At 37.4% G+C, this 19480-nt stretch overlaps 2 protein-coding genes, 1 long non-coding RNA gene and 3 other non-coding genes across 16 annotated transcripts; all 6 read right to left on the reverse strand.

The window, feature by feature from the left end:
* Positions 1-97: 97 nt before the first annotated feature.
* On the reverse strand, positions 98-6901 carry LOC147480307 (uncharacterized). 10 transcript variants are annotated; one of them, XM_086576044.1, is made up of 8 exons: positions 3700-6637; positions 3530-3604; positions 1692-2190; positions 1414-1611; positions 1258-1323; positions 869-1159; positions 620-785; positions 98-237 (listed from the first exon to the last, which is right to left on the reverse strand). In XM_086576044.1, the coding sequence occupies exons 3-8, from the start codon at positions 1764-1766 to the stop codon at positions 155-157; spliced, it is 879 nt and encodes a 292-aa protein (XP_086432170.1). In that variant the 5' UTR covers positions 1767-2190; positions 3530-3604; positions 3700-6637; the 3' UTR covers positions 98-154. The 10 variants fall into 10 exon arrangements, with proteins under 10 accessions (XP_086432170.1, XP_086432168.1, XP_086432166.1 ...); XM_086576042.1 differs by lacking the exons at positions 98-237; positions 3530-3604; positions 3700-6637 and adding exons at positions 2337-2416; positions 6646-6901 and having other exon boundaries at positions 360-785; positions 1264-1323; XM_086576040.1 differs by lacking the exons at positions 98-237; positions 3700-6637 and adding an exon at positions 2337-2416 and having other exon boundaries at positions 360-785; positions 1264-1323; positions 3530-3564.
* LOC147480308 (small nucleolar RNA Z102/R77) lies at positions 2430-2513 on the reverse strand. The gene has a single exon (XR_015207145.1). It is a non-coding gene; the product is annotated as a small nucleolar RNA Z102/R77 (small nucleolar RNA).
* Positions 2616-2701, reverse strand: LOC147480309 (small nucleolar RNA Z101). Its single transcript, XR_015207144.1, has one exon. It is a non-coding gene; the product is annotated as a small nucleolar RNA Z101 (small nucleolar RNA).
* On the reverse strand, positions 2793-2873 carry LOC147480310 (small nucleolar RNA SNORD36). The gene has a single exon (XR_015207105.1). It is a non-coding gene; the product is annotated as a small nucleolar RNA SNORD36 (small nucleolar RNA).
* A 6639-nt stretch (positions 6902-13540) lies between the features above and the next one.
* Positions 13541-16741, reverse strand: LOC147480311 (uncharacterized). 2 transcript variants are annotated; one of them, XM_086581153.1, is made up of 12 exons: positions 16275-16741; positions 16015-16173; positions 15631-15916; positions 15437-15521; positions 15243-15361; positions 15068-15149; positions 14832-14967; positions 14611-14757; positions 14415-14535; positions 14134-14310; positions 13949-14062; positions 13541-13824 (listed from the first exon to the last, which is right to left on the reverse strand). In XM_086581153.1, the coding sequence occupies exons 1-8, from the start codon at positions 16404-16406 to the stop codon at positions 14671-14673; spliced, it is 1086 nt and encodes a 361-aa protein (XP_086437279.1). In that variant the 5' UTR covers positions 16407-16741; the 3' UTR covers positions 13541-13824; positions 13949-14062; positions 14134-14310; positions 14415-14535; positions 14611-14670. The 2 variants fall into 2 exon arrangements, with proteins under 2 accessions (XP_086437279.1, XP_086437280.1); XM_086581154.1 differs by having other exon boundaries at positions 16015-16184; positions 16275-16416.
* Positions 16742-17455: 714 nt separating this feature from the next.
* Positions 17456-19442, reverse strand: LOC147480312 (uncharacterized). The gene is made up of 3 exons (XR_015206767.1): positions 18802-19442; positions 18476-18563; positions 17456-17771 (listed from the first exon to the last, which is right to left on the reverse strand). It is a non-coding gene; the product is annotated as an uncharacterized LOC147480312 (long non-coding RNA).
* Positions 19443-19480: the final 38 nt, after the last annotated feature.

Below are 19480 nucleotides of genomic sequence, written 5' to 3' on the forward strand. Positions count from 1 at the left end.
CCCAATGCCGCTGTTCAAACTGACGAGTACTTACTCTTTTGTCATACTTTCCAGTCCACCACCTCGATGCCAACCAAACTTTAGTTAGTGAACTTGTAATTTTAAAAAGAGTGAGATGTAGTTATTTCAAAGTAGAATAGCACATACCTATGTTTCAACAGTCCTCAAGTCGCCACCCTTTTCCCTCCTTTATTCGGGCTTGGGACCGACAAAGTACAGTTGAGTAGAGTCCACCACCTAAATATCAAACACATATACATACATATGCAAGTTCCACAATAAAAAAATTAAAAAAATTAAAAAATAGATGAATAAGATAAACTATTCCATCTAACAAAATTATCCACATAAAGACAGTCTGCACAAAATGAAGTTACTATCCATGCCTAATAAAGTACCTGAAGCTTACATGGAACTCAAAATGAAACTTACATATCTAATAAAGTACCTTAAGCTTGCAAAATGAAGCTTACGTACATATCTAATAAAAGTTAAAACTAGTTCAAGTTTACTTGCTAACAACAAGGGAGAAAATGGAGAAACGATTTAGGCCATATAACATTTCCCTGCCCAATTTGTCCAAGGCTTCGAAAGTGGTTATATGGTTCAGGTATCTCACATGAGCTTTCGATAATAGCTTCAATGCATGCTAGGAAATTGCCCTCCCCTATGGTTCTTCTACCAATTTTATGTCCCGGATCAACACTTATCACCCTCCCAGATGCAACTTTTCTCAAGGGCCAATGAGCTCTAACATCCACTTCAGCATCAACGTAATTGCTTTCCTGAAAAACAATGCAAGAAACATTATTAGTCGAGTCTGGTTGTTTCATTAAGAATATAAAAAAAGATTAAATAGATTACATACATTGAAAATATGTGAAGAGAATCTAGAAGAAGAAGATGGTCCATTAGGGGTACTAGGCGTGATTGGTATCATACGGGAGAGAATCTGCACTGTTTGAGTCAGCTGATCTACTTGTCCTTGAAATTTGTTAGTCACCTGATCAAGTTTCTTTTCAAACAAAGCAGCTAAGTCTGAACTCGCCTTCACTTGTTTCTGATTCCTCTTGACATAAGGAGACGAGTTCTCCAATTTTGATTTGGAGCAACCCGATCCCATCAACCGCATGTGTCCTCTACCATCCTTGCCAAGAACCTATTTAATTGGAAAATTTTAATTTATGCTTATAACTAATATTCTAGACTAATTTACCTTTTTGATTAAAAAAAATAATAATAATAATAATTTTAAACCTCTACCACAGTATCACAAGTCGGGTCTGATTGAGGATTGGAGGCAGAATGTGCACCAATCTTATCCTATTGATAGATAAGCATACCAACTCCGGTATCAATACCATATATGTATACAAATCGAAAAATCACAAAAGGTACCATATAAAGACTTACTGCCAAATCTTGTCCTTGCGGAATTTTGTTTTTCCCATGGCTATGCATGCCTAGGTACAAGTCACCACGGAAAACTTCTACATCTGGCACACCTCTTTCCTTTGCAATTTTATGGCGAACAAGTTGCGCCGGTGTCCTTCCTAAGCAATTGGGTTCTGTTTGCTTCGTGCGATTAATTTTATTTTTCACACTTTTTGCCTACACATCATTGATAAAATATTATCAAACAACATATTATCAAATAGGTAATGTAAAATGATTGGGTATGGTTTACAAACCTTAAAGTCATTTGAATTACAAAGATCCACAAAAGCTCTCCAATCCTCCAAAGGAATGTCTTTTGGGGCTTCCATTGTTCTCACTTATTCTGGATCCTTACCATCAAAGTATGTCTTCTTTAAGTCATACTTGCGGCTCCTCCAAGCAGTCATGATCTTGTCTCGAACATAATCACCAAAGGGAACACCATCATCATCATCATCATCACCCTCAAATTGAAACATATTATTCAAACTATCAATTATGGTTTTATATGGGAAGATATCCTTCTCAGCACAATCTAAGATCATATCTGGAAAAGATTTATAATAAATCGGGATCTCGCGCTTAACAAGTGTAGCAATTTCACTAGACAAGTGATGCACACCCTGTTTAGGGGAGCAAGGCTGCAAGGTGTCTTCAGTTAGTCAAAGAACAATTTTCTCACCCAGTTTCAACCTTTTCGAAAGCGGTATCCTCTAGTATTACCCAACCTTCACCGTGAAGTGGCAGACATACCTGATCATAAAATGGGTGGAAGTCGGAGAAACAAAATGTTATGTAGTATAATATTAGCAAAATAAGGTTGCAAAATATTTGTAAACATTTCATTCCTGAGGATGGCAATGAACTTTGAGGTAATATCCTTGTAAATAACACATAACCTGCCCCTGGGGACTCCTGAAGTGGAATTGAACCATGTGATGTGCTACTAACCATTGTAAATTATAATATATAAACTTTCCTGTAATGTTGGAGAATGATCAGATAGAGCTAGTACATGATTTGCCATCATATCAGCAATCAAACCAATAGGGAAATAAATAATCATCATGTCATTCTCTACCAAGATAATCAACTAATGCAGAGACAGCATAACATTTGACATAATACTACAAGCAGAGGAAAAAAAAAGAACTCGCACTTTACAAATAGACAACCAATAAAGGCTTCAGATCTCCAATATGTTTACATCAAAAGAAATCAAACGCAAATTACCCATTAAGGAGTGAATCATCATTTACCAAAAACCACCTTTTAATAAAATTAAACCTCAGAGCATTGGTAATACATAACTTATACAGTGGTCAATTAATATTTTTATGACATGAGATAGACTTTCAGCATCAATTTTAAAAAGCTCAATATTTGAAGCCTCATTCCGAAGTCAGACAATTATCATTTTAATTCATCAGCTGCTCAAACCATCTCTTTAGCAATTGGTAACAACAAATAAATGCACATTAAAAGGTTATTATTTATACCTACGTACTCACAAACAAATTCTCCTTGTCTAATGAACTCACCAGCATGCAATCCCCAACCTTTCCTTCCATCCTTAACAACTCTCAATCTAACCGAAACCCCCTTTTGAGTCAACCTATTCCCACAACTCAAATCACAAACATATCTCTCTCCACATTCACTCATAACCTCATATTCAAAACCAAACTCAGAATCAAACTCAGGTTTCAACCTACAACAAACACACTCATCCCTAGAACAAATACCCTCACAATCACACCCAACCCCATTCTCAATCGTTAACAAACTAGAAACCGTCTGTTTCAGATAAATCAATGAATTGAAACAGCCCCATTGTTGAGATGGGTTAGAAACTTGAAGTATTTGACACGGGGTGTAAATAAAATAAGAATAAGGGTGAGAATCAGGTGTATTATTAATGAATGGTATTGGGTGTATCACTATTGGAGATCTGAGGTGTTTGGTCGAGAGATAGATTAGGTCTTGATTACTGCCCATAACAACAACATCTAATGTTAGATTAAAAATGGAAAAAAAAAAAAATCAAATAAAAAATCAATCTTTAATAGCATAATAACAACTTGTAAGTCACCTTCAATTTGTAATTGAGGAATCGCGTTCGGAGAAGAGAAACAAAGCTTGTAATCCCTTTCCCACTAAGTAAATCCTAAGAAAATTAAAATTGAAAAATTAGTTCTCCCAATTTTAATTTGTCAAAAAAAAAATCGGTGTTTGAAATAATTTTTTTACTTTAATCATTACCTTGTTGAGATGAGAGTAGGAAGGGGTGTGTGTGTTTGGGTTGGGTTTAAGTTGCGGTGGGAGACGAAGGCTAAGTGGGCTGTATTTTTTTTTCTCAAAGTTTAGTGTTTTTTGAAGTGTTGGAGGGAAGCAAAATGGCCTGGCCGCCCAAAATTTTCAGCCGTATCCCTACGGTCAGAACGCGTGGAACAGCCGTTAAAGTTAAAAAAGTCGTACCTGACCGGTTTTGGCTGTGGTTGCACCCACGGTCCAAGTTAACAGCTAAACCGTGGCTAAAAACATTGAAGTCATGAAACGAGAAAAAAAATATTTGCTACGGTTAAAATTCATGGGAAACTATGCAAAGGCTCATGACCGTGGGTAAAAATTCTGGGAATCCGTGGGAAAAAGCCCATTTTCTTGTAGTGTATGGTACTCAGTGTTCTCTGGAACATCTAAAATATCCACATAAGAGGTCTGAAATATGAAGGAAGAGGCCCATGGTTGCCACAAAATTCGGATAGCTTCTAAAAGCTCAATTTGTTGACGAGTGTTATGAATATTATGCGATAGATTCCCATACCCCCTCTGCCTACGATGAACCCCCATGTTTGAATACGTTGGAATCAGGTCATGAGTCTCATTCTCTTCCAACGTCTTTAACACAGGATGCATTGCACGAAAATATTCGTACCACCAATACTAAATCAATAAATAAAAATACAATATCAATATATATATATATATATAAACATGTCAACATTAATAACTAGATAAATAAATGAGATGAAACAATAACTTAATAAATAAGACTTACTCGGTATAATCCAAACAAAGCCGCACAAATTGCCTTTAGCGGCTTTCGTCTCAACTGTAAGGTCTAGCCAACGGTAAAGGTATGCCAAGATGGATTGACCCCAGTCATAATCCCACATCCTCTCTACGTCTGAGACAGCAGCCATCCACCCGATACGTAAAAAACTATCAGAGTATCTGAATAATACCGCAGCAACAAAGTAGAAGAGGAAAGCATGTACATATTCTTGGATCGACTCCTCACCAATATGATAGTCTTTCGGCTTCTCCTTTAGCCTATTCAAATATCTCAAAGTAAACCAACTCATATTTATAGCTCCTCCATTAAACTGTTCAGCCGATAATCTCAAGAACCCGTCTTCCTAATCATCTTCTACCAAATCAAAACCTTCAAAGAAACTCATTGCCGTAGTAAAAACCTCCAAATTTACATTAAAAGGAACAGCATCTCCATAACCAATTGGGATACCCGTGAGCATTATGAAATCAAGAGGGGTAATCCCAAGCTCACCCCATGGAAAAAGGAATGTGTGGGTAGATTTCCACCACAGCTCAACTATCCCAAACAACAATGCTTGATCATTTTGTTCCAAATTTGAATTTAAAAAATTCCCAAATGGTGTGGTGGCTATAATGTTGGTAACCGTAACAAAATTAGGATCCATTTTTTATTTCAAACAACGCCACCATGATACAACATTTAAAAGTGCACAACGCACTTTCCTTAGGTGTATTGCCTATATTACACGCAATACAACAAACTATTCAACATGATATAATTTTAACTCAAATTTTTTTAACGCAATGCAACAAATTCAAACTAATTACACAACAACAAACTTTATATAAACTAACATAAATAATAATAATTAACATAAAAAAAATATTTAAAACTTACTTGAGACGCTGCCACTCTATTTGCTACATGTTGGACCGATGTTGACACTAATGGTGGGTGTTCCTCAATTTCACAACGCGGTGGAAAATTAAACTTAAGTTCAATTTTATCCTCCTCACCCACATTTTGAGTTCTTGACGACGATCCTTTTTGTCCATTTTTTTTTTGATATTTCGTAATTTTCAAACTATCTACCACGCTCTTCAGATGGTGAGACAGGTGGGGAATCATTGGGGGGGTGGAGAAGTCATTGAGAATTGAAGAAATTGATTTTTTTTTGGCAATGGAGGTTTCTAAAATCGCAATGGAGGCACTGGAAGAAGGTGAAAGTGGGCTATTTCCGTCTCGTTATAAAATACCAGACGGGATGTTACATTCTGTCTCAATCAAAAAGCCTCCAGACGGAATCCAACATCCCGTCCGAGATTATTTTTCACCTTTGCATTGGGCAGCCTCACCTTGTTTTTCACCAAAACGGTGGAAAAGAGAAAATATTGCCTACGTGGAGGTGAATAATAGTGGCTTGCATTGGGAATGCTCTAAACTAAAGACCAACTTCTCTGCACTAAATACCAAAGTCTGTGGGCCTTGTTGCAGTGGGAACTGGGAGGGAAAAAAGGGCGGGATTAATGAGAGGGAAAATTCGGCGAGAATGAGTTGGCCTAGAGTTGATATAATCGGGAATCGAAATTCAACTGTAGTTTTTTCAGAACAGAGAGGAGTGGAGGAGAGAGATCTTTTGTGGATTCAGTAGATACAAACTAAGAGAAAGGGCAGTTTTGTACTCGATTAGTAAGTCAGTGAAAACCACTTCGACACTGTGCATGTGCACGTTCTAAAAGAGATTAAAATCTTTTGACCCGAGTCAACTGGTGGTTTTGGCAATAATAAATAGTCAACGTCCAATTATTTAATTTTCCGAAAAGAAAGAGAATCACTTTAGAAAAATGAATACCAAAATAAGATACAATCACTGCCTCTAAACAATCTAGTAAGACAGGGGACTCTATTACTCCGAGAACCACATGACGTAAAATTCTTTTTTAATACCGCAGCCCTTTGGCTAGAAAAGGCTTCATTCGTGTCTAATCTTCGATCTTCCTATTCTTTCTACGAGCAAGTTATTTGTGTGTATATGTCCACGGCACATTAAAAAGTCACGTACTTAAACTACGAGTAAAACTGAGTAACATTCAACAAATCACATAATTAACTAAATTTCTTAAATGTGAATATCAGGTCTAAACACTTACCACTTGAAATTTGAGAGGAGAGATCATTATAACACCATAATAGATCAATATATCCGTTGCTCTTTCATCCAGATCTTTTTCATATGTTTTTCTCAAGATTTCATCCATGATTATAAAACTTCACTTTGGTGACGCAGTAAAAACCTAGTGGGAGAGTGATGCCAATCAAAACTATATGACCACTCAGGAAGACGACTCCAGTCAAAGCTGTCGCGGATAGAGATAACCACAGAGAAAGTCATTGGGCTTGGGCTTTCCATAAATCTGGACATGTCACATATATATATCTACATATATGATAGCCGGATCTTTAGGAGGAAAATTTCTCAACCGAACTGTGTATTTGTAATCTCTCTATTTTATGATTTTAGAACCACCTCCCTTAATTATTCTAATCAGCTCCTTCCTTTTTAAATAATTTACCAAAAACTCTCTCACTTTATTGAAAAAACTCTCTCACTTTATTGAAATTCGAATTAACTTCATATTATTTAAAATTATTTAGAAAACCTCATTCACGTCACTCAAATTATATTCAACCCCTCCTAATGTTTTTATACTAGTGAGTGCCCGTGCCTTCGGCACGGAGTGTTTAAATTATTATTATTATGTGTATTAACATTTCCGAAATACTTATTGTAGTTTTTGTTACTTTATTATATAGTTGTAAATGTTATTTTTTTTACAATTTGTATGTTTAGTATATGTATCGTGATTAGTTATAGGCTTGATTTTGAATATGCTCGATATTTAGTAGATGCACAAAGTCGATTCTATGTAATATAAACTAACGCATACATTATTTGTAGTTTGATGGTTTTTTTGAAATGTAGGCAACATGGAAAGTGTAATCAACCCAAAAAAACACTTATTTGGGGATACAGTTTGGGGTAACTTTATTTACTAAATATTTCGCCAAGGGATTGAAAGCATTTAGAAGTAGATAAATAATGCAGAAATTTGACTATCAGGGGAAATAATGGTAATAAGAAAACTCAACAGTTTCAATTTGTTTGTTGAAGGTAAGATAGTGGCAAGTGATGATCGAGTTTAACTCGTGATGTATTACAAATTAATCTATGTCGTCTATGGAATTTGAGTCCTGTTCTATATCATCATTTTTTTGCGATTGGTTTCTCCCCAACCGTGACCTTTATTTTCTTGTGTGACTTGTAGATGTTGTCAAAAATATAATTCACTGCTTTTAGATTTGTAATAATTGAAGTGCTATGGGCCTTATAAATGGTGAATCTGTCTTCAGAGGATGTTGATGATGGCATGCTTGTATTTGGAGCTATGATTGGCAGATTATCCATTCCTGAAAAAGGAAAATAGTGATTCAATCAACATATTAGGGAGGAATGAGGTAGGAATAATTCCACCGGACAAAAGTATAGATTAGTAGCAGTTGCAGTAATGATAGGTTATTATGATTAATTGGGTTAATAATAGAGAGAAAAAAAAAAAAAAAAAAAATAAGACTATTTAGAAAGAAAGAATTTAAAATACATACAAACATACCACAATGAAGAGGGGAAGGAAAAGGGTAACTTTTTAACAAATTTTGTTGTTCATCTGGTTGAAAATGATTTATATAGAGTTAGAGCTTAACGTGGAACCTAAAAGTGAAACCCAGTGATAAATAAGTTATAATTGACTTAATTACTAAGTGAGCTGTTTGCAACCACGTGGCAGTGCCGTTAGGCAGTGTGTGTTTTTTTGCCTAATTTTCTAGTATTTTCAGTGTCGGAATGGTTGTGCTCTCAAACGACTGATTCCAATTGAACCTATTTTGGTTGTCGAAGCTGCTGAAGGCTCTATCGTAGATAATTTTGAGGTTGTTGCTATATAGAGTCTGCTGAGTGTGGGCACACTCAATATTGCAATATGTGGGTGGTTATGGAAGTGGAGTTCTTGGCTGGGGAATTGTAGGCTTCCGAAGGAATGCCTTGACATGATGTCGGGCATGATTATAAAGACCTTGTATTGCAGCATGCTCAAAGTTGGTCCTATTTTGGGCATTACATATTCCCAAACAACAATTCAAGGTTTTAACTCTTTCTTCGCTGATACATCAGCTCAAACTCACAAGCAATATTCATGCCCAACTCAGCTTTCACATACCCACTACCATTCGACCTATTCGGCATCGGATTTTATGAAGACATACTTTACAGAACCAATCAGAATTAGAGTTGAGGCTCAGGTGGTTCAAGAAATTGTGAAGACAGTACCAAGCGTGAATTTTTTAAGTGATTGACATCATTGAAGTCCTCAAAGTCAATGAAATTTATGCTATCTAAAGTCAAAGTAGTTGGTCCAATTCCCATGCAAGTAAAATTGGATGATGGAAGTTTCTACCCGTCAATATGCACAGACATAAATAATAGGGATGAATAAATGATAGGAATTTTATACCTTCAGAGCATGTGAAAATCCTGATTGATAGATTGAATTGCGGACAATAGACTGAATTGCGAGCAATCTCACACAGATCACATGAGCTTAACTTCCATACTTGGAACCAAATAACATAGTTTCTTCATACCTGAATGATGAGAAGATTTCTTTAAGCTTGTAAAGTACATAAAAACTTACAAGGCATTTTTGTTAGGCTGCATGCATGCATCCATCCCATAACCAACGCGGGTGAGTGCATAAATTAATATTATTAGGTGTATTAACCATCCATACTTTTTGTAGTTTTTGTTACCTTATTATATAGTTGCAAATGTTTTTTTTTTTTTTTCAGTTTGTTTAGTATACGCATCGTGATTAGTTATAGGCTCGACTTTGTATATATATATATATGTTAACAATGCATCGCCTGGTTTGAATATGGTCGATATTCAGTAGATGCACAAAGTCGATTTTATATAATATAAACTAACGCATATATTATTTGTAGTTTGATCGTTTTTTTGAAATGTGGGCAACATGGGAAGTGTAATTAGCCCAAAAAAAAAACTTAATTGGGGATGCAATTTGGGGTAACTTTATTTACTAAATATTTTGCCAAGGCATTGAAAGCATTTAGGAGTATATAAATAATGTATAAATTTGACTATAAAGGGAAATAATGGTAATAAGAAAACTTCGGCAGTTTCAATTTGTTTGTTGAAGGTAAGATAGTGGCAAGTGATGATTGAGTTTAACTTCGTGATGTGTTACAAATTAATTGATGTCGTCTATGGAATTTGAGTCATGTTCTATATCGTCATTTTTTGCGATTGGCTTCTCCCCAACCGAGATCTTTATTTTCATGTGCGACTTGTAGATGTAGTCGAAAACATATTTCACTGCTTTTAGATTTGTAATAATTGAGGTGTTATGGGCCTTATAAATGGTGAATTTGTCTTCAGAGGATGTTGATGATGGCTTGCATGTATTTGGAGGTATGATTGGCGATTATCCATTCCTGAAAAAGAAAAATATTAATTCAATCAAAATATTTGAGAGGAATGAGGTAGGAATAATTCCATCGGAAAAAAGTATAAATTAGTAGCAGTTGTATTAATGAAAGGTTATTATGATTAATCGGGTTAATAATAGAGGGAAAAAATAAAAATAAAAAATAAAACTATTTAGAAAGAAATATTTTAAAATACATACAAACATACCACAATGAAGAGGGGAAAGAAAAGGGAAACTTTTTAACAAATTTTGTTGTTCATCTGGTTGGAAATGATTTATATAGAGTTAGAGCTTATTTATATAGAGTTAGAGCTTAACGTGGAACCGAAAAGTGAAACCCAATGTTAATTAAGTTTTAATTGACTTAATTACTAATGTGTTTTAGTTATGGGTATTAATGTGGTTTGAAGTCACACGTTTTTTTGGGCGTAAAGCCCTCATTTTGTTCATAGCATAATTGAAGCATTAAATAACATGTCATTCAGTTTCTTTGTCATTGCGCGCCGAAGCGTGATCTGTTTGAACACGTGGCAGTGCCGTTCCGCAGTGTGTGTTTTTTTGCCGAATTTTCTTATTTTTTCAATGTTGAAACGGTTATGCTCTAAAACGACTGATTCCAGCTGTACCCATTTTGGTTATCGAAGCTGCTGAAGGCTCTGTCGCAGATAATTTTGGGGTGGATGCTATATAGAGGCTGCTGAGTGTGGGCATACTCAATATTGTTATATGTGGGTTTAGGGCTGTCAACGGGCCGGACCTAAACAGGACACACCTAGGTCCAGGCCCGGCCCGAATCACATTTAATATTTTGAGTCCAAGCCCGGTCTAAGTCCTATTGGGCAAGTTCGGATTCGGGCCAGGCCTAGGTCCGTTAGCAATACATGGGAAATGTTATTTTTGTCTAAAATTTAATCAAATTTGTAAGGGGCAAGAATCGAACCCCCAACTCTTGTGTGGCAGGAACAATACTAACTAATATGGCTTCCAATTTTCTATGTCAACTTTCAGTAAATATAATAGATATATTAATAATATTAAATATAAAACACATAAACTATTATAGATTTCGGGCGGGCCATTATCGGATCGGACATAGGTATGTCCAGACCTGGCCCAATAATCTTATCGGGCTAAATTTAAAGTCTAAGTCCTTATCTTATCAGTTCGGATTCAATCGGGCTTCGGGCTTGTCCTGGCCCATTGACAGCCCTATGTGGGTTCTTATGAAAATGGAGTTCTTGGCTGGGGAATTGTAGGCTTCAGCGACTGCCTTGACATGATGTCGGGCATGATTATAAGCACCGTGTATTACATCATGCTCAAATTTGGGCCTATTTCTAGTACTACATATTCTCAAACAACAATTCAAGGTTCCCTAGTTAATGTGATGTAGAGATAACTAACCAAATTAGTTTTTTTGATCAAGTTAGGTTGCGTGTAAATCTAAGTGCGTGGCTAACCCTCACATAGTAGTTCAACAATGAAAATCTTTGACTCATATTCTAAATGGGTAGAACTAAGGTGAAAGAAGTGATACTCATCCAGCACATGGTGGAGCCGATTCCTACTTTAACCAGGCGGATTCATCTTATTGATAATATTCTTAAAAACAATACAATAATATTTGCAAGACATAAGCAGAGATATGTAAGCATGTCATGAACACAAACAGACTTTTTGAAAGGCGAGCCTCCTTAGATATTGCAAGAGTATTAGAGTCAGGCACAATGAGATAGCAACTGAGTGCGTTTCAAATGGGTAGCACTAAAGTATGCTTCGAAAGGAGCACACAAAAAAAACTAAACTACAACAAACATAGCACCTGAACAATATATATGGGCATTTTAAGTAACGACTGGGATGTGCCCTTGTGTTGGCGGGGAAAGTAACTGTCCAAAGACAGTTTGATATTCCACACCATACGAACACTTCCAGACCAAATGCTACTATAGGCTGTTAGAAATTGCTCAAAGTTTCACCCTTTGATACAAATTAATCGGTATAAATACTGAATAACATGTCTAAGATGAACCAACACACACATAAAAATCAGTTCTTTTACACAAAACTCTCATCTTCCAAACATTTATTCCCTGTTACATAACATAACATCTCAAACGTCAACCTGGGTTTAAGCATGATGAACATAGTTACACAACGATGGTTGGCATCCTAGGACGTGCGGACAGTTCAATGCCATAAACAGGTTACTTGATGAAATGGTTGAGGATGGTTCCGTCCCTAACGTGGTAACTTATAATCGGCTTATTCACAGCTATGGTCGTGCAAATTACTTGGATGAAAATGCTTGAAGAGCAATCATGATGTTATATGGACTGCAGAAAGGCATGCACAGGATGGGTGGTAACTGCCATGAGCTAACTGCACTGACCCATATCATTGAAGTACTGTGTATCTGTACAGCAGCTAAGGAGTAGAGTATAAGTCTAAAGAGAAGGGTTAAGACCAAGTCTAGGGAGAGCAAGAGAGCAGTTTAGGGTTTAGGGTTTAGGGAGGATAGGGAGAGCAAAAGAGGGCTTGTTGATGCTGTTATTGATTTCCTTAACAAATCAGGTCTCAAGGAGGAAGCCCGGCCAAGATGGGAGGTTCTTTGCCGCGAAGAATGTCTACCCGGATGCAGTGAGGGAGAAGAGCTCTTTACTTGGGCTTAAAAATCTTCATGTCATGTCGATGGGGACAGAATAATAACAGCTTTATCAAGGACACTTGCTTGGTTTCGCTGCTAGATGCTTATATCCGGGATTGGACCTATGCGTATTGATATAGTGACTGGATGGGGCCGACGCAGTAGGGTGACTGGATCATCACTGCTGTGCATTTTCAAAATATTACAAAACAAGCCAAATGTACTCAGATACACAAAAGGAGAACCAAATTAAAGTAGAAAGAAAAAAAGGAATAAGAAATTCTCAAACTGTAAAAGAAAACTCGGTATATATTTAAAAAGACAGAATTTCACTAACCTTATCGACTGCATGAATTTACATAACCTACAGTTGGGCCTATTTCGGGTATCACATATTCCCAAACAACAATTCAAAGCTTCGCAAGGCAGGCAACAACTTTCACCATACCCGGGCAAAGGAAGGCTGGTGAATAGTGCTCTGAGGAGATCTAATTCTGGACAACTCCGATAACTGCACTGTGGGGGTGTCAACCCTTTTAGCATAAGTAGGTTCTCACGTTAGGTACAGCCTGAATGCATAATTTAACGTTAACAGATTTTTGGAGTAAGAGAAACAGGAGAATTGAGCTGTTAATGCTTGTAGAATATATACTAAAAGACAGATGGACTAACCATAATGGCTTGCGCGAAAGAAGCAAAACGTGTTGAAAGGCATTACCTTTGCTTTAGCGGTTAAACCATATTGCAGGGGGGCTTAACTTTGGGAGGAGAAATTAGCTCATGGTATGCAAGCGAAACAATATAGGGTGAAAAAGACGGGGGGAGGGGGGATAATAGCACCAAGAAGAATTAATTATAAAAAATCAAACCCAAGCATACATCAAATTAAATAAGAGATTGCGTCTTAAAAACACAGCACAAATTAAGAACACATCCTGGCTTAAAGTAGAAGAAACCTTGTGACAATACATAGTGTCTAACAATGTCACACAGAGGCAAACTAAAAACGCAGCAGATCTGAAAGGTGGACTGCTGAAGGAAGAGAAGTTTGTGAGCACAAAATCTCATAGAAGGAAGAAAATGGTCACATGATTCGATGGATGCCTTGCACACATGTCCTGCATTGGGGAGAAGAAAATAATTAGGTGTAGCGATTGGTTTTTATGTTCTTTACAAACAAACCAATAGAGTAGTGCAAGTGAGTATAAGTGAAATGGAGAAAATGGTTGAATAAGTGTTTACCCACTACATTATCTTTTTTTTTTTTGCTAGGGGGAGTTCAGATTCCATAGCCTGGCTTGACACCTCAACTCCAATAAGCCCATCATCTAAATCAGTGCTTCGGTTTGTTTTATCCTGCATTGAACCAGATTTAGTTGAATGAAGGTGAATTAATATGAAATTTAGTAAAGGGAACAGAGGATCACCTTTTCAATGGTTTCTTTTTTTATCGTGTCATCATCAACAGTAGTTGGGAAAATTTTGTAGATAACAAAAGACTGGTTTTCCTTATTTTGGCTGTAGTAATTTATTTTAACTTGGAAAATGAATTCGTTTCCAGCAACTTGTTCCAATGCGGTCTAAACAGCCTGTGGCCCATTCTCCTGTAACGGTGATAAGATAATTCAAATTGGCTAGACCTAGGTTATTTTTGTTTCAGCTGAAAAAAACAAACGCCGAGGTGATATGTAAAATTGCAGGGGCTTGCCTTTTTGTAGGAGTCAACCAATTCCTTAACCGGCTTTTGAATAAGATATTCAGCTTCTCTATCAAATGCGACAAATAGAGTAACCCCAGACGGATCTTCTACATCCATGCGTAGCATGTACCTGTCCATTTGAAATAAAGTTTCAAAGATAGTTAAGCTAACAAAGAATTGGTTGGATAAGGAATTTATAAGTCACCTCTCACTTCGGCTGCCAACTTCAACCCCACAGTCGGGCACACTCATGCGCAACTTTTTGTTACACTTGCCGTTTCTTTGCGCAATTATAATACCAATTTGTGTTGAAGATATATCCGATGGTTGCTCTGCAAGTATATGTTTCTCCCTGTTTTAAGACAATCATTTCCATTAATGAATCACACAACGAAACACAAGAAACCTAAAAGGAGAGAACGTTACCTTGTGGGATTCATCTAGACCCATTTCTTTTAATTTGTCTATCGAAACCCTACGGTTTCTAAGCAGTTCTTCCTCAGAAAGGCCCAATGTTGTAGATGGATCAAGGTGGTCTATCTGCATGTGGGTACCCTCCAAACTACAATGAAAAGGAATGTGACAAAGGACATGAGTAAGAGGCAACATGATCAAATTGTATGATAGAAGAATGAATTGGCGCGCGAGCATGATAGATAAACCTGTTTCTGTAGGCAGTAACATCGGCCACATCCAAATTGAGGTAGACCTTTGTTGCACTGAGTGATGAAAGACAAATTTTACCTAACAATATGGACACGTCAAACACTTGTAGCTCTTTTTTTGTGAGCACTACAAAACGAATTCCAATAGTGTGAATCAAAAAAAGTTATTAACCTTGAATTTCTTTTGCGTTGAGTGAAGTTGCAATGACAATAACACTTTGTTGTGAGAAAATGTCTTCAGGAAGCTGGGCGGTCAACTGACCCCATAATGTAATAGTCAATTCCATTTCACTGATAATAGGATCACTTGTGTTAGAAGGGAGAATTCATACTGGGGTCATTTAAGATGTAAGGACGACAAGTCACCTCTTGTCCATGATAACAATCTCCTGGAAAACTGTCCCAAATTTGGGTGTAATGTTGCCGACGCTCTTCAGTAGGCCAATCACGTCTACAATCGTTAGTAACATAAATGTCAGGAGAAAGCCAAAATGTCAGGAGAAAGCCAACCAACAAAGGGCTGATTTAACAGAGGTAAGTGGCCATTGAAAGAATATAACCTATTAGGTGAGTCTTGTCACCAACTTGGCTTGAAACAGTGTCAAACTGGGAGAAGGCGAATTTGTGCCTTGCAATGTCAATACCTTCTTCATTAATTGGCGCGATCAATGTGCCAGTTTTGAAAAAGATCTTGTGATCATGCTCAACCGGCCTATAACTCTTTGCAAACCAAATGTCGAATTTCTCTAATGTGTAGATATTGCCTTCCTTTAACCCATTCCCTTGAAGGATATCTCCAAAATCCATAAAATATTTCTTCAGTAGGACAACATGAATATGAGTACCCTGTATATATGTTTGAAAATAGCCAAGGCAGTGAATAAATTAGCTTGGCCGGGATTTTCTTTGGTTTTTGCATAGACGGCACATTGTATTGTAATTACCTTTGCATCCAAAAGAAGAAACTCCAAGCTAAGCACTTCCCTAGTGTACTTATTACTCAAATTGACTGATTCCCAGAGTCTTGTGATGCGGCCTAAAACTTTATAGCGGTCAGATCCATTGCGGATTTTATCAAGAGCTTGATAGTTCTGCGTCGACATCTGACTGGTAGCTGCAAAGTTTAATGAAAGGGGCAAAATTAACAGTAGACAGTCCCTGGTAAATAAATAATTTTTAGAAATGGAGGAGAGAAAGGGATTACCTGATGACTGATTCTGTATAATAGAAATTTTCTTGGTGTGAAGAAGTCGAACATATGTTGACGAAGGAAAAACCGCCTGAATTTATAGAGGTTAGAAAGATACATGAAGAGAGGGAAGGAGAATAGGCCCATCTGTTACATGGCAGCTAAACGTGGAATATGAAGATAACCGTTGAAGAAGACGAAGAGCTGAAGGTCTGATTGAATTTTGGGTGAGGTAGGATAGGAAGAAAGGCGTACGGTTTGCTGGGTTTGCTGGTCTTTATGCGCTTGCAATTTATAGTTTGTTCACATATTAATACCATTCAACTTTAATAGAAATAAAGAGGTTCCCACTCCCACACCAACTCCCACTCCTGAATATTGCTTTGCCCGCTTGTCAAAGTCAGGGGCTTCCCTATAACATGGGTTACTAAATATAAGGAGAAAGAACTCAAGCACTAAGGGGATGCAGCAGTGCTGCTTCACATGCTCGAAAGGTCGCCCAACTTCGCTGTATGGTTGCTCAACAGTTATGCATATATACCTGGAATAATTTTTTTGAAAAAACCTACATTAAGGTCTCTCACAGAAAGCTGCTGCAATACCATATTTTGCTTTCGAATCCGCTTAAGGTTCCATGAAAGATAATCTTGGGGCAGCAGCCATATATAGTCTGCTGAGGGTGAGCACACACAATGGCACTATTGAGTGTTGTTATGGAAGGGGGCGTCTTGGCTTGGGAAGCATAGGCTCCAGTGACTGTCTCGACATGATGTCGGGTATGATTGCAAACACTTTAAAGTGTAGCATTCACAAAGTTGGGCCTATTTATGGTATTCCATATTCCCAAACTACAATTCAAGGTTCCCTGGTTAATGTGATGTAAAGCTAAGTAACCTATTTAGTTTCCTTAGTCAAGTTAGGATGCATGTAAATCTCAGCGGCAGTCTTACCTTCAGACAGTAGTGCACACTGAAAGCCCTTGCCACCCATTCTAAACGGGTGCAACTAAGGTCTACGAAGAGGGACTCAGCGAGGACATGGTGCAGTTGATGCCTGCTCTAACCAAGCGAACTCATTTAATTTATAATCCTTAGTAAAAACAATACTATAATATTTGCAGCACATTAGCAGACATATATTAGTATGCCATGAACACAAACATGTTTTTGAAAAGGTGAGATATCCGTCCACATTGCAAGAGTATTACCATCAGGCACCATAAGTTAGCAACTAAGCTTGTTTAGAATGTCGGGTACTCAAGTAAGCTTCGGAAGGAGCAAACAACATAGACTAAATAACAGCAGACCTAGAATGGAAACAATATTTTTTTTGCATTTAAAATAACAACTGGGCTGCGCTCTTGTGGTGGTGGGGAAAGAAATGGTCGAAAGACACAGTTTGTTTAATTCACACCATAAGAACACTTCTGGTACTTGACTCCATACCAAATTCTGCTTCAGGCCTTTAGAAATCTCCGGCTTTGTGGTATTCTATAGTGAAGCTTTAATCTGTCTGTAGGAAAGTGTTGGACACACAATGAATAATATCCAATGAGATTAAATCAAAGCCGGAATGCGAGGAATAAGACCCTACATCAAGCCGGCAAAGAAATTAAATAAGACCCTACACCAAGCCGACAAATGACAAATGGTTTGCATCTGAAACGAAACAACATTTTTTTTTTGCAGGATAATATCAAGTAATTGCAAATGCCAAGTGAAACAAACAGGTGCGAATGGAAATATATCATACGTATAGTAGGAATCGGGAAACAGATAAATTTAGCAAAATGAGCAAGGGTTCTCAGTTAGGCAGTTTTTAGAACGGGAGACACCATGACCAAAAGCAATTAGAATGTTTTTGCCAAAGTGGTTTTTTTGGTCCAGCAGGTACCGTTGTCAGTGGTTAAAGTTGTTCTAAAAGTTTATTAAATGTGAATAATATTAGGTGATCCTAGCATGTTAAGGCCACACGCAAATTTCAAAACTACCATGTATTGACCACATGCCAACCAACAAAATTTGAGAGTAGGCCTCAATTATGCAGTTTATTTCGTCTGCTAAAAAAAACAGGTAAACACCAGAAATCGATGGATCAAACAGGTTATCTCCACATACAGTTGGCGGGATTGACAACCGTGAATATGGGTAAATGCACTGCATTTTTAAGAGTAAGGGTGGAATAATATTAAGTTTTTGTTAGGCATGTGATATTACCTGAAGTCCATGTAGAATAAGAATGCCTACTTCTCATGCACGGAAAGCTAATGCTTACAAAGAAGTTATCTTTCTGTAAACATTTAGCCTGCAAGTAACTCAGTTATGAAATGCATAAGTTAGGTAAGGATAGATGGAAAAAAACCTAAACAGAGAAAGGCTCAAATCAGGAATGAGCTGAGCCACACCTATAAAAGGCTACGATAGTGAAACGGTTGACTTACAACAGCATGTATAGTGTCAAGTGCATAATTACAAAGAAAACCAACTATTTCCCAAGACAGCACGACGGCTACAATAGTTCAGGAGTTATTAGGACGACATACCTATAGTTATAGCAAAACTTCTGGGTAGACAATATTTGTAGTACAACCAGAAGCATCTTGTGGAAGGAGGACACTAATTCTTTTTGATGATGTGCATCTCGAGAGTGCGACGTATAATTGTCCATGACTGAATACCGGCGTCCGTAAATCTATCCCAACGTACTTGACTGACTGCCCTTGGGATTTATTAATCGTCATCCCATATGCGAGTCGTATAGGGAATTGCCGCCTAGTCATGGGAACAGCCATCTCTGTAGTCGAAGGCGTCAAAGATATTCTAGGGAGAAGTACTTGCTGGCCTGTTTTGTCTCCAGTTATAATCATAGCTTGAATCACTCTGGTAGCACATTGAAGAACTATTAGCCGCGTTCCATTGCAGAGCCCATCTCTTGGTTTAATATTCCTTAGCAACATGACTGGACTTCCACGTTTCAACTTTAGTTTGAAAGGAGGTAAACTGGATGGATCAAGGGAGTTTAAGAACTCACTTGGGTACTCACCAACGCCTGTATTAGAGCTGCCATTTTTTTTTTTTTGCTTTTGAATGAGACCCATTGAGATTTGCAGGTGAATTATGAGTTGCTTCCCTGTCTTGTGACCGAGGGTCCCTATCTCCTTCAATAGCTTTATCCGCAGCCAGATATTCAATAACATCTCCGGGGGAATAAATTTAAGGCTT

The sequence above is a fragment of the Coptis chinensis genome, chromosome 8 (assembly GCF_015680905.1).
Source record: "Coptis chinensis isolate HL-2020 chromosome 8, ASM1568090v1, whole genome shotgun sequence".
NCBI classification, from domain to species: Eukaryota; Viridiplantae; Streptophyta; class Magnoliopsida; order Ranunculales; family Ranunculaceae; genus Coptis; species Coptis chinensis.

Excerpts from the sequence above, each read along its gene's own strand:
- LOC147480307 (XM_086576036.1), bottom strand. The coding sequence starts at position 1,766 with ATGGAAGCCCCAAAAGACATTCCTTTGGAGGATTGGAGAGCTTTTGTG. Across the intron at positions 1,324-1,413 it reads CGCAAGGACAAGATTTGGCA|GATAAGATTGGTGCACATTC; the intron begins GTAAGTCTTTAT and ends ATCTATCAATAG. Across the intron at positions 786-868 it reads TCTCTTCACATATTTTCAAT|GAAAGCAATTACGTTGATGC; the intron begins GTATGTAATCTA and ends ATTGTTTTTCAG.
- LOC147480311 (XM_086581153.1), bottom strand. The coding sequence starts at position 16,406 with ATGGGCCTATTCTCCTTCCCTCTCTTCATGTATCTTTCTAACCTCTAT. Across the intron at positions 15,150-15,242 it reads CAACGCAAAAGAAATTCAAG|GTAAAATTTGTCTTTCATCA; the intron begins GTTAATAACTTT and ends CCATATTGTTAG. Across the intron at positions 14,758-14,831 it reads GTCTAGATGAATCCCACAAG|GGAGAAACATATACTTGCAG; the intron begins GTAACGTTCTCT and ends GTCTTAAAACAG.